We start from the raw sequence: 13039 nt of genomic DNA, 5'->3' as shown, positions 1-13039 counted from the left end.
TCAGCTTTAAAGCCGCACTATGTAACTTGTGTTTATATTTTAGACCTGGCTGGATGGTTTTGAAATGCTGTAAAAGCGACATGGAGATGGTGTTTTTATTACTTAAAGGGTTAGTTCACCCAAAAATGAAATTTCTGTCATTAATTACTCACCCTCATGTCGTTCCAAACCAGTAAGACCTTCGTTCATCTTCAGAACACAAATTAAGATATTTTTGATGAAATCCGAGGGTTTCTGATCCACACATAGGCAACAACATCATTGCACCTTTTGACATCCAGAAAGATAGTTGAAAACATGGTTTCTTGTCGATTCATAACACTAAGGTTGAACCACTGTTGTCATGTTGACTACTTTAACCATGTTTTAACTACCTTTCTGGACGTCAAAAGGTGCAATGATGTTGCTGCCTAGGTGTGGATCAGATACCCTCGGATTTCATCAAAAATATCTTAATTTGTGTTCCGAAGATGACACTTAATGTCAGAAATTTCATTTTTGGGCAAACTAACCCTTTAACAGGTGAGTAAGGCATTTTATTGAATAGATAAATTGCCAAATGTAGAGTTCATTGTGAAGGGTCATATACATCCGCACAGTCACACAGAGCCGAAGCACAACCAAAACAATGTTCTTCTGCAAAATGCATGCAGTTTTGTTTTTTAACCACTAGAGGGACAAAAGTTACATAGTGAATGTTTTTTGCTCAGTATCAAACTCATACCTAGCGACTCCACCATAGTCGAGACCTTCCTCTCCTCTGAACTTGACCATCAACCTCTTCCACAGGTCCTTCGGCCTCATCTTCATCACTTGCCGGTATGATTCCTGAGGAAATAGTAGAGACACAGATTAAATTTATGAAGAGTTACAGAAAGGTCACAAATCTTTCATTACAGCATTAAACAGACCAATATAAGGATGCACCAGTCATCTGTATGATCATACTTACAGTAGGTTTAGATGGAAAATTCACACTAAGGGTTTAGAAAATACTAATTTCAAACTTCTTTTACTTCACATAACTGTCATGGGTCATAAACAAAATTTATGCTGGTGTTATTTTAGTATCAGAGATACTATTATAGATTTTATTAATAGTTCGATTTTTTTTTTTTTTTTTTAGATTTTTAGTTAAAGTTTTTGTTGGGTATTGTCATTTTTTATTAGTTATTGTTGTTTTAATTGGTCTAAATATTTTTATTCATTTTTATTTCAGTCTTAGTTACATTAGTACATCAAATTAAACTAAATGAGAATGAATTCTTGGCAACTAGCTGAAACAGAATAAGTTGTCATAACATTTTTTAACTATTTTATTTAAGTTAAGTTTATTTTATTTCAAGCAAAAACAGTTTAGTTAACTATAATAACCCTGGTATATGCCAAGAGCAGAAAACACAATACATAAAAAAAGAGAGCAGCATGTTGGAATGCAGCATGCAGAAATGCCTGTGCGTATCCAGCTCAACACCCTTAAACACCCCAAAGCAGATGACCAAACAGATGCACAGACCAAAAATCACTTCAAGCTGAGCGAGGGGGGGTTAAATGTTTTTCCAACAGGCCTGAGATGAGGCTCAGAAGCGTGTGAAGTACATGTCACACGCATTAGCTGAACTCAGCAGGGTGTTTTGCTGCATGCTAATGAAGTTTAACATCATGTCTGATACATTATGGCTTTTTCCACACGCAAATTGATTTGTGGGTAACATCCAGCAGAGCTCAAAGGCCTTTACGGTAAAGGTTATCCTGGCCTTCGGGCTTTGTAACCGCTATTAAAGGCTGGTTCAGACTGACAGGTGTTACTGGTGCAACTAACACCCTCGAAACGACAACAGAGATCCCATCTGCCTGCTCGCTGACGACAAGTCTCGGAGCTGACAACTGAGTCTACGCGAACTTGGATTCTGCTGCTTCGTGAGGTTGCGGGGTATGTAACAAAAAAACAAAAACACACACAGACACACAAAAAACAACAAAAAAAGCCCAAAGAAATGAAGAAATGTAAGTGTTTTATTTGTTTTGGCCACTTGACTTTCTATTGGATAGACATGTAGTAGAGGGAGAATAAAAATGATGGTGAAAAGAGGCAGGAACGGGACAGTGATATAATATAAATGAGTATAAATAACTATTAAACCATTTTATTTCTCAGTATCTTAGCCTTGTTTTACAGTAAAAATATCTAAATATCTAAATACTTGAGAAGCAAAATGACAAGATGAATCTAATGAAATTTAGGGAGATTTATGCTTTTTCACATTTTTAATTTGCCAATGGGATAAAGAAAACCTTAATATAATTTTTCATAGATTGCACTAAGTAAAATAATATAGAGATATTTTTACAAGAATAGCCAAAAATACTGATGTTAAAATTTTAATAGTGCTCTGATTTAAACACTATTCGCTAAAACAGCAGTACAGCTGGTGAGTTCGATTCATTTCTATGAATCAAACTGTCTGTTTCAGTGAACTGATTCAAAACTCTGATTCAATGATTCATTTGCATCGCCCACAAAATGTTCACAGAAGTCTCTACATTATATTGTTCATATATTAAAATGTTTTAGTAATATATTTGTAGGCAAATATTGCTACTTTTAGACTGAAAAATAGTTATTTTTAACTATATTTTTTCTGTGTTCTAGTTCCAGAATTAAATGTGGCTACAGTGGCTGTTTGTTTAAGTGATATGATTGTTCCTCTAATTAAAAACAAAACCTCATAAATACATATATATCAACACTACTGTCCAAAAATTTGGGGTCTGTAAGATTTTAAATTTTTTTTAAAGAAGTCTCATGCTCACCAAGGCTGCAGTTATTTGATCAAAAATACAATAAAAACAGTAATATTGTGGAATTTTTGTGGAAACTGTGATGCAAATTTTTTCAAGATTCTTTGATGAATAAAAAGTTTTTTTCAAGATTCTTTGATGAATAAACAGCCTTTATTGATTTAGAAATCTTCTGTAACATTATAAATGTCTTTGTGACTTATGATCAATTTAATGCATTCTTGCTGAATAAAAGTCTTACTTTCTTCCAAAAAAGAAGAAAATCTTACTGACCCCAAACCTTTAAATGGTAGTATATAGACCCCTTAATTGTCTACGTCACTGTGACGTCACCGCTCTAGCTGGAGGCAAAACATAAATAAGAACTCATATCGGGCACGCTAAAAGTTTGAGGTTTTGACTTTAAAATGTCGTCTTGTTGTGTTTTTGGCTGCCAGAATAGAAGGAACAGGACTTTTGGTTCAAAACTAAAGTTTTACCAGATCCCGGCAGACATTCCTTCACAGAAATCAAAAAGATAATTGTGGTTGAATGCAATACGGCGTACAAACTGGACGGAGACGATCATAAATAATACTCGTGTTTGCAGTGCACACTTCATATCAGGTAAAATAATCGATGCATATGTAATGGTGTGTTGGTTTTATCTAGTACAAATCAGCAAGTTTCTGTTTTATAGGTGAAAAGTCGCCAACTTTCAGCGCACTAGCTTAAATGTTAAACAAACATACAGCGATAGATGTGTGTGCCATCCTTTGAAATGGTCTCTTAACATAATCCACATTGCTAGCCATGATCATAGTTAGCCCAGCGTTAGGTTACATTAGACAATAAACCTTGACAAAATTCCCCGAACCACCCGAAAGTAATTCATATGTTGTCTAGGAAATATCCAAAACTTAAGTTAATTTACAAAAATAGCTGTCACGGTCCCGCAGAGTCAGTGACTGTACATATTCGGACAGTTCTGAACCTTCTTCTGCATCTATGTTTAATAAATCCCTCCTAAAACATGCTAGCTTACGCTTGTCAACATTGAGACCAGCGTCTCTTTTTGCCTCCAGCTAAGCCCCGCCCACCAGGAAACGTTGCAATGTTTACTTTGCAGGGGGTCTATAGACACATCTTAAATATTGTCAAAAGGCAGAAATATAACCAAGTCCTAATTATAAGCTGCGTTTAATGTTTGCAAATATATTTCCAACAGAATTTGCTGCTGTAAATCCATTCATCAGCGTGAGTTTAGAGTCTCACCTCAAAGATCTCCTCACGCGAGACCTCGATGCGGCAGTGTCCCGCCTGAGGCTGCTGCTGGGACAGCTCCTGTCTCAAGATCTTCAGTTTCTGCACCAGATCTCGCTTGTACTTGGGCACCGTGAGACATTCGGGGTCCTCTGGGAGATTTCCGGGAGACATGACAGACTGGGCCTGCTCCTTCAGCTGTCCGGGACGACTGCGGAGAAAGAGCGAGGGGAAAAGCAAAACGGGGAGAATAAATTGAGATGAAACGTTCTGACAGCACGCATTCATAAACACTGATGTCTGACCCCATCTTCGCCCTTGATGCCAAAGCAGCATCGCCCTTTCAGTGCCAACTCACAGGTACAGTGCTCAGCATAAGTGAGTACACCCCCTTTGAAAAGTAACATTTTAAACAATATCTCAATGAACACAAAAACAATTTTTAAAATGCTGACAAGACTAAGTTTTATATAACATCTGTTCAACTTATAACATGAAAGTAAGGTTAATAATATAACTTGGAGAACAAAATTTTCAGTTTTACTCAAATTAGGGTGATGCAAAAATGAGTACACCCCACTGAAAGTCTCTGGAGCAAAGCTAAATTTTAGACTACAAATGTCTAATTTAACAAGAATTCAACCACAGGTGAGTCTAATTATTCATTACACAGGTGTCCAGCTGACAGTTGACTATAAAAGGGTGTTAAAACCCCTTCCCACTTTATGCTGTCAGCAATGGCACCACATGGAAGAGAAATGACCTGAGAAAGAAAATAATTTCTTTACACCAGAAAGGTGAAGGCTATTATCAGTCAGAATACTGTAGCAAAAGTGCTACAAAAATGTAAAAAATATGAAACTGCAACCATCTCACAGAGACGTCCAGGTTTAAATATCATTGCATTAGAATACTGAATGTCAAATGTTGAGGCATCGGCAAACAAATGCTGTTCGAGTGAAAGTTCAGTGCTTGACAAATAAAGACGGAGTGAGAGGGCAGAGGTGTGTTCATATGTAGCACCCAAAAATACAAACAAAGTGAAGTGTGCATACATTCATCCATAAACGACACATTCCTTAATATGAAAACACACACTCACTTCACTTATCACTCCATACACACTTCACAGACACTCTCAGACTCATTTATCCATGTGACACCATGATCCTTGCGCTCGTTCTCAGTCCGCACGTGACCCACATTCCTCAAATATTCCCTTCCTCCCATTCTTTTTCCTTGACACACAGAAACTCACTTCTCTTTGCCTGCACTTTTCCAGCTTCATCCTGCATTTACAGCACTTAAAGGATTAGTTCACCCAAAAATGAAATTTCTGTCATTAATTACTCACCCTCATGTCGTTCCAAACCCATAAGACCTTTGTTCATCTTCAGAACACAAATTAAGATATTTTTGATGAAATCCAAGAGCTCTCAGATCCACACATAGGCAGCAACGTCATTGCACCTTTTGAGGTCCAGAAAGGTAGTAAAGACATCGTTAAAATAGTTCATGTGACTACAGTGGTTCATCCTTAATGTTATGAAGCGACGAAAATACTTTTTGTGCGCAAAACAAAACAAAGATATCAACTTTATTCAACTATTTCTTCTTTTCCCTGTCAATCTCCTATGCAGTTTACATTGTATAGACAATGCAGAACTCAGAACTCTGACTCAGTATTGGCGGATGCCGTACATGTGAGCAACACAACGAAAAACTGGAAGCGCTGCACTGTGTGTCTATAGTCACGTTGACTATTTTAGCGATGTCTTTACCTCCTTTCTGGGCCATGAAAAGTGCAATGTCATTGCTGCCTATGTGTGGTTCAGAAACCTCTCGGATTTTATCAAAAATATCTTAATTTGTGTTCTGAAGATGAACGAAGGTCTTACAGGCTTGAAACAACATGAGGATAATTAATGGCAATGTGAATCTGAATCAGTGTGTAAACAGCCTAGATCAGTTCTTACTGCTACTGTGTAAAAACAGCCTGATGTTCATTATGATATACAAGCAACAATGATTCATGGGTCCGTGACAAATAAGGATGTCTGAGAAGATATAAAGGAGTTCTTAGAAATGTAATCTTTGAAATCACGTTGATGCCATTATCATTAAAATTTGTAGTGGCCATCAACAACAACAACAACAACAACAAGAACAAAAAAATAAGTAATAAATATTTTCCACACACCATATAAACACCACATATAAACTCATCTAAATTATCTAAACTCTATTAATCATTAACTTTAATGCTTTTTTTTTATTTTAAAGTATATATTGGAAGGTAAATTTTAAGTAATTTTCTTTATTCTTTTCTTTTTTCTTTTTTTTTACACAAATATCTGTAAATATTATGTACTCTTTTTAGGGTTACTCCATTTGACTGGGTGCAAAATATCTAATATTTAAAAAACTTTCAGTTGGTGTATAAACGTTTTTCAATTAAATAATATTTTTGAAATATTTATATTAATAATAATAAAGATAAGAGATTGTGCCAAATTGCTTATAAATTGCTTATAAATTCTGCCTCTTTTGTCATTATAATCTGATAATCATTACAATATTTTGTCATTTATTATCTTATAATCACTTTTTTAAAAAATGACCACAAAATAATTTTATATATATATATATATATATATATATATATATATATATATATATATATATATATATACTGCCCTCCAAAAGTTTGGAAACACCCTAGAAAAGTGGGGTTTTGGACAATATTGGCATGAATCCTTTTTAATTTGTGATAAACTGATAAGGGACAACACAAACTACGAAAACATATTTTATTACATAAACAGTTTATACATAGAAAAATTTTCGATTAATCAAAATATCCACCATTAGCAGCTATCTGACCTAAACTGGGTTCTGATTGGTTCATTGTATCTAAACTTAATTGGCAATCGATTGTTGAAGCTATTAAGGTGTGCTGAAAATCTTTTACAAACCTGGGCCAAGTTTAAACCAGTAACCAGGCATCACAGCTGGCAAAGGGGCATGTCTGATTTTGACATGTATATATTGCCATTATTATGTAATCAAAATGAAAATGATTATTGCTGGTCTCTCAAGTTACTTTAATGTATTTGCACCAAAAAATGATAAGGATTTATGCTGATATTGTCCAAAACCACACTTTGTCAAGGGTGTTTCCAAACTTTTGGAGGGCAGTGTATATCTTCATTAAATAAGATTAAAGTAACTATCTGTTAGAATCGCATATTTAATGTTTTTTGAATAACAAACACCTTTTTTGACAGTAATCCATTAGTGGCCCTTGAAATGCTGGATGTGGATCATTAGGGTGGATCCATCAAAAGACAACAGCAGCTCAAGCATGCACACACGCACAGCCATGACAATCATCAACCCGCCCGAAGCTCCCATCACGCACTTGATCGTGAGATCATAAAGCCATCACGGCTGAGAGGAAAGCACACAGCAGAGAAGATTTTTGCCAGATGACAGCGAGGTGAGAATTTCTGCGCTGATATAAGGCAGATGTTTCGACAGATATCCACATAATCTATCTGATGCCCTTTCCAAAAGTGAGACAACTGCAGCGCCAGGAACGTTTACACTGACTCGCTTTGACAGTTAGTTTGCTTTGAGGGATGACGTCTTAATGCAAGTGATCTGCTTGGACTGATGTCTGGTATGCAAACATGGCGATACAATAATAAATCAATATCTAGGTAATGATACGATAATATTGTGGTTTTGTGTGTTTAGTGTATAATTATTTAAAGCTGTGGTATATTGCACACTTTAACTATTTATTTCTCTATTATCTGCTTTACATTCATAGCTCATTCAGATTTTGGTAAAACAGAAATAATTCATTGTGTACTGACCTAAAGCTAAAGTACATGTAGCTCTGAATGGTGGACAATGTCGTTTCACAAAATAGAAAATAATCATGTGAAAAACCTCAGCTAAAAACATTGTTTCTTGCTGTACTATAAAGTATCAGTGGCAAAACTACACACCAAAGATTTATTTGGATTATCAAATGACTAAATATCTCTTGCACTACTGTCAAAAAGCGAAACAGACTTAACGATAGACCAATATTTGTAATGAATTGTGTGCATTGAAGACTCTAAAATAGAAGTAAAATATGTAAAAGAAAAAAAAAACATGTCATTTCTTCTTTTCTTTTTTTATAAAAATCAAGGATTTTTAAGTCATGATTATATAGTTTTCTCAGGGTTACTCCATTTTATCTTGTAAAAAGGTCAAACATTTTCTTCACTGCTTACATTAAAAAATAAACGTTAATAAAAGATTATGCTGAATTAATATGAGCCATAATCATCTCACAACTTTGACTTTCTATTTCACTATGTGACTTCATTTCTTGTTTTAAACTTTATCTTTTAAAGTTTTACCTTATTTATCTTTATTTTTTAGTCTTTATTTCATACCACTGGGTGATACCTATCTCAGCTTGGTGGATTAACAGAAGTTTACGTTTTAAAGTGTGAATTTCTGTTTTCAAATATTTTTAGGCACATTCTGAATGCTGCAAAATGTTGGCAATGGCAGGTGGATGCTTCACATTGCCATGAAGATACTATGCAGGTGCAACGATTCATTTGCGAGATCCTACGTGAACTGATATTCCCCGATTTGTGTGATTCCATTCATGCATGCCGTACCCCATCGAATATTCCTGTTAGTGCAAGAACAACACGAAGTGGGAAGACGGAATGTGGTACATGTCCTTTGATCTGTCAGGACAGGAAAAGGGAAACTCGATCTCTCCCCATTAATGCATTCCTCTGGCTCACGCGACACACACAAATACCCATGCACGGTCACGCGCATGCAGATGAAAAATCGATAAACTGCTTCAACTGCAGAAATTCTTATTCAGTTCTTACCTGCTCTGAGCCTCAACGGCACCACGGGAGCCATTCGGACTGGGACTGTTGGGGTAAACGTGAGACAACGGGATGAGACTATAGGCTATTTTCATATGCCTATTAGTTTCTAGGTTAAATGGTGTCTGGTTCTTTCTGATGAGGTTGAGAGGGACTCACTTTAGGACGAGGTGCAGGTTAGCGGAGAGGCGTGGGTCCGTGAATTGTGTGGTTCGGTTGTTGTGGTCCACAAAGTACACCCGTCCTGTGGCAGTGTTCCTTATCTCCCAGCCTGGAGGCAGTGGACCCAACTCCTCACAATTTACATTACTGAGATCCCTGCGGAGAGAAAGACGTTTATCAGCTCTCGCACACAAAGCAGTAGTTTTGTCTCTGATGAGATAAGAAATTGTTATGGTTTATGAATGTATGGTACATTACCGTATAAATGCACATAGTGCAAGATAATATGTGGAGTATATGTCTATTTCTTTAGCTGGAGGATTCCCCAAAATGGAAATTTTAGGTTCCATGAGTTGATTTTTATTATTATTTTTTTTCATCATTTCAACTTGTCTAAGAAACGTTTTACCATTTATTTCTGTGACTTTTCAAATGCCTTTTATGTACAGATTTTCTTTTAATTATTATTATTTTACCCTCACCCCAGACCCAGAATTTTTAAAAGACATTTTAAAGTATTAAAAAACATTGTGATTTGATGGAAATTAAATTTGTTCATGATGAAAAATAAAAAAAAACAAAAACCAAAAAATGCCTAACCATCACTTAAACAGTGCTAAAACAGTTTAAATATATTGTAACATGGTCCTTAGACCGATGTTTAAGTAATATTGAGTGGAAAACAAAGAACATAGCAAGAAAACAGACAAAACAAAGGTCAAAAAGAGAAAGTAAAAACAAACGAGACAAAACAAACTTCAGAGATGTTGATTTCAGGCTCCTGCCAAACATCATCAAACTAACAGAGCAATAAATGTGCAGCGCAGCAAAAATGCTTAATGTCAACTCAGAAAATCCTAGAAAAATAAGCCATTGCCACATTAATTTTTTTCAATCATGTTCCGCTCTCAGATGAATGACAAGCAGCCTTGCCTACGCAAATATAGGCTAAACGGTCCCCCCATAAAGCTCCAAGTTTCTCCAAGTTCATGTCTTCTCAGTTTCTGTCCTAACCAGTCGCAATAGTAAATAGAATTGAGTTTTGAGAGATTTTTTGATCTCATTTGTCAAAAATCACACTCTACAACACAGTTGTGTATTAAACAGTAATGTTTGAAATGTTCTTAAAAAATGACTTCATGCGTTGTATTTGGTTAGAGGCACAGATTTCCAACCAAATTCAGTATAAAATATTAGTTAAACAAGATAAGTTAAATAATTTGAATAACATTAAAAATGTAAAATACGCAAAGGTAAGGAGGTACCTGGGCACTCTGGGGTCGTGCCATGTGCTGACGCCCGTCTGCGTGTGCAGGAAGTAGACCTGGCCCTGCTGCGTTGTCCGTTGCTCTGTGAACAAACACCAGGGGGCACCATCCGTCATTTATAATGTGAAAAAAAAAAAATGACAAGAGGGTTGAATACTAGCATTGTTTTTGTGTTCGTGTGTGTACAGTAGTGATACATTCATTCTTTCACTTTCAGTTTGATTTACTATATGCTTATCTTGTCCATATAAATATGCAGGATAAATATAGGAAATTACTTGAAAGTGATTTTGTGGATTTATTTTTTTTTTTTTTATAAATATCGATTTATCACACAGTCTCATCTCAAAGTCTTTAAATGATGGTTCCACACATGTACTTGACCTGTATCCCATGTCCACAGACCCACATTTAGCTACTTGAGCAGAGCAAAGCACACAGAGCTCTATTTAACCTGTGTCTATAACCTCTGCCCTCTGAATCTCTCCACGGACTCGCACACACGCACACAGACATAGAGGGATTTCCAGGTCACCCGTCTGACCCTGCAGCTGGTGCTGACGGCACGTCGGAGATATTTCAGACGAGTTCCTTTTCTACAGCTCAAGAGACGTTTTAATTACTCCTGCTGCAGCACAAATTTCCATCGCAAGTGTGTATGTGAAACTCACATTTTCAGAGTGTATGTTGCAGGGTGTATTTTTGACCTCTGCGAGCTGGCCAGTATTAATGGAAGAACTGATGTGTGTGCGTGTGTTTGAACGAACCGTATCCCTCGGGCAGGTCAGGCGGTGTGTGTAGGTGAGTTCTGCTCATGTAGTTTCTGTGTCTCTGAGAGCGAACCCTTCGCTCCTGCACCCGTGGGTCATCCGCAGGTACGCCCGCTGCCCCGTTGGGCGTCATGATGGGCGTGTTCTCATCCACCAGGCAGCTGAGTGGCCGGCCGGGACTCGAGTACTCGGACGCAGGCCTGTGTGTGTGAAAGAAGAAATGAGAAAGAATGAGGCAACAGATTACATTAAAATGGTTTCAATTCCTACAGCTTGGCACTAGCAACTTTAAGGACATGGGATCGATTTCCAAGAATCCCAGGCAACACATATGCTTCGAATGCAAAGTCACTTTGAATGACAGTGTGTGCTAAATGTGTAAAAGTGAATTGTAAAAGTGCAATTAAGAAGAACGGAAGATTACAGAGCATTTTTGTGATTATTTATGCAAAACATCATAAATATTTTACTGAAGAAACATTTTTGAAAACACTTTTCTCAGACTCAGTTTCTTCGGAGAGTATAAAGTGAAATAAAGTCTTAGCATTTCCAGCTGGTATGGACTTTCCCAGCTAAAAAAAAAAGCTTAAAGTTGGTTTGTTGGTCTTAACTGGTTAAAAATGGCCTCCAAGCCTGGCTAAGTTGGTGATTTAGTTGGGTGGCCAGCTTGTCTACCAGCATGACCAGCTGAAAAACATCCAAATTTCCCTTTAAAACCATCCAATCTAACTTACTGGTCCAAACTAAGACCAGCAAGCCATCTTAGGGCTTGTTCACACAGAACACAGTTTTGCGTATAAAAAAAAAAAACACAAGACGCAGCGCTCAGGAATGGTTTTAAAAAAAGCGCAGCAGAATGTGAGGGTCTAGAGACACGCTTTTGAGACGTGATGCAATAACGGCAATAACAAACAAATAAAACAGTTGCCATGCCAACCTACTACTGTAAACAGAAGCTTGCAACGCTTGCCCCGCCTCCGAGTGCTTCTGATTGGTGCACTGTTTTGGAACCGACATTGATGTGCGGCGCTGCGTGTAAAAGTTGAAATTCTTTTAACTTAACACAGTGCCTTAAAAACACGCCACTCACGTACGAGGTGCTGCAAAACACTTGAGCATAACGGTCAAACATGTCAGAGTAGCACGTGTTTACATGGAAACAATGGAAAACCAGCGCATTGGGATAGAAAAACACGTTCTGTGTGAACGGCCCCTTAGGCTGGTCTTAGCCCTGTAAAACCCACTGATGCAGAATTACAACATCACTTTCAAAAAAAAAAAAAAAAAAAATGCCTGCAAATGTTTTTTTTTTTTTTTTTTTTCTCTCAGGACTACATTTACATAGTTAATGGGTTCTATCGTTTGTCCTCACAATGCTATTGGATAGAAGAAGTGTTTATAGGTCCGGTCATCTGGCCATGAACTTACTCTACCTGCAAACTTCACGCTGAGCTCATCTCCTTTTTTTGCATGACTGAATGTCGTCAAGATTCAAGTAAGTATTGCAATATTACAACATTTCCCAAAAAACTTACTAAAATGCAAAAAATGTGAAAAATCTTTCTACATCAGAGGCCTCCTAAAACAATATAACATTTTTTTCTATATTTGCGTTTTACAGGGTTAGACTGGACAGTCCAATCCAACAAAACCACCTCCAACCCAATGACCTGGGCAGAAATTTGGCCAAGCCTACAATGTCTTGATTCTACAAGACTTTATTTTAGTCTGTGGACCATTTGCAATTCTAACAAAACTAGAAGAAAAAAAACCCAAAATATTTATAAAAAATAATAAAATAAGCTAGTTTAAACTGGTCTCTCAGCTGGTATTTAGCTGAAAAACCTCCAAATCCCTCTAAAACCAGCCAATAGACCGGCAA

The 13039-nt window shown here is 36.8% G+C and overlaps 1 protein-coding gene across 2 annotated transcripts in view; it reads right to left on the bottom strand.

Annotated features, from left to right (window-relative positions):
• Positions 1-13039, bottom strand: part of smurf2 (SMAD specific E3 ubiquitin protein ligase 2) — a 60641-nt gene that overhangs the window by 8467 nt on the left and 39135 nt on the right. For both annotated transcript variants that reach the window (XM_048163429.1, XM_048163487.1), the window contains 6 exons: positions 11155-11357; positions 10385-10469; positions 9117-9275; positions 8958-9002; positions 4057-4255; positions 725-828 (listed from right to left, as the gene is read on the bottom strand). In XM_048163429.1, the coding sequence (XP_048019386.1) occupies positions 725-828; positions 4057-4255; positions 8958-9002; positions 9117-9275; positions 10385-10469; positions 11155-11357 (795 nt within the window). The remainder of the gene's footprint in view (positions 1-724; positions 829-4056; positions 4256-8957; positions 9003-9116; positions 9276-10384; positions 10470-11154; positions 11358-13039) is intronic.

The sequence above is a fragment of the Megalobrama amblycephala genome, linkage group LG1, assembly GCF_018812025.1.
Source record: "Megalobrama amblycephala isolate DHTTF-2021 linkage group LG1, ASM1881202v1, whole genome shotgun sequence".
Taxonomy (NCBI): Eukaryota; Metazoa; Chordata; class Actinopteri; order Cypriniformes; family Xenocyprididae; genus Megalobrama; species Megalobrama amblycephala.
The sequence above is the reverse complement of the archived record's forward strand: the minus strand, read 5'-3'. Positions and strand labels throughout refer to the sequence as shown.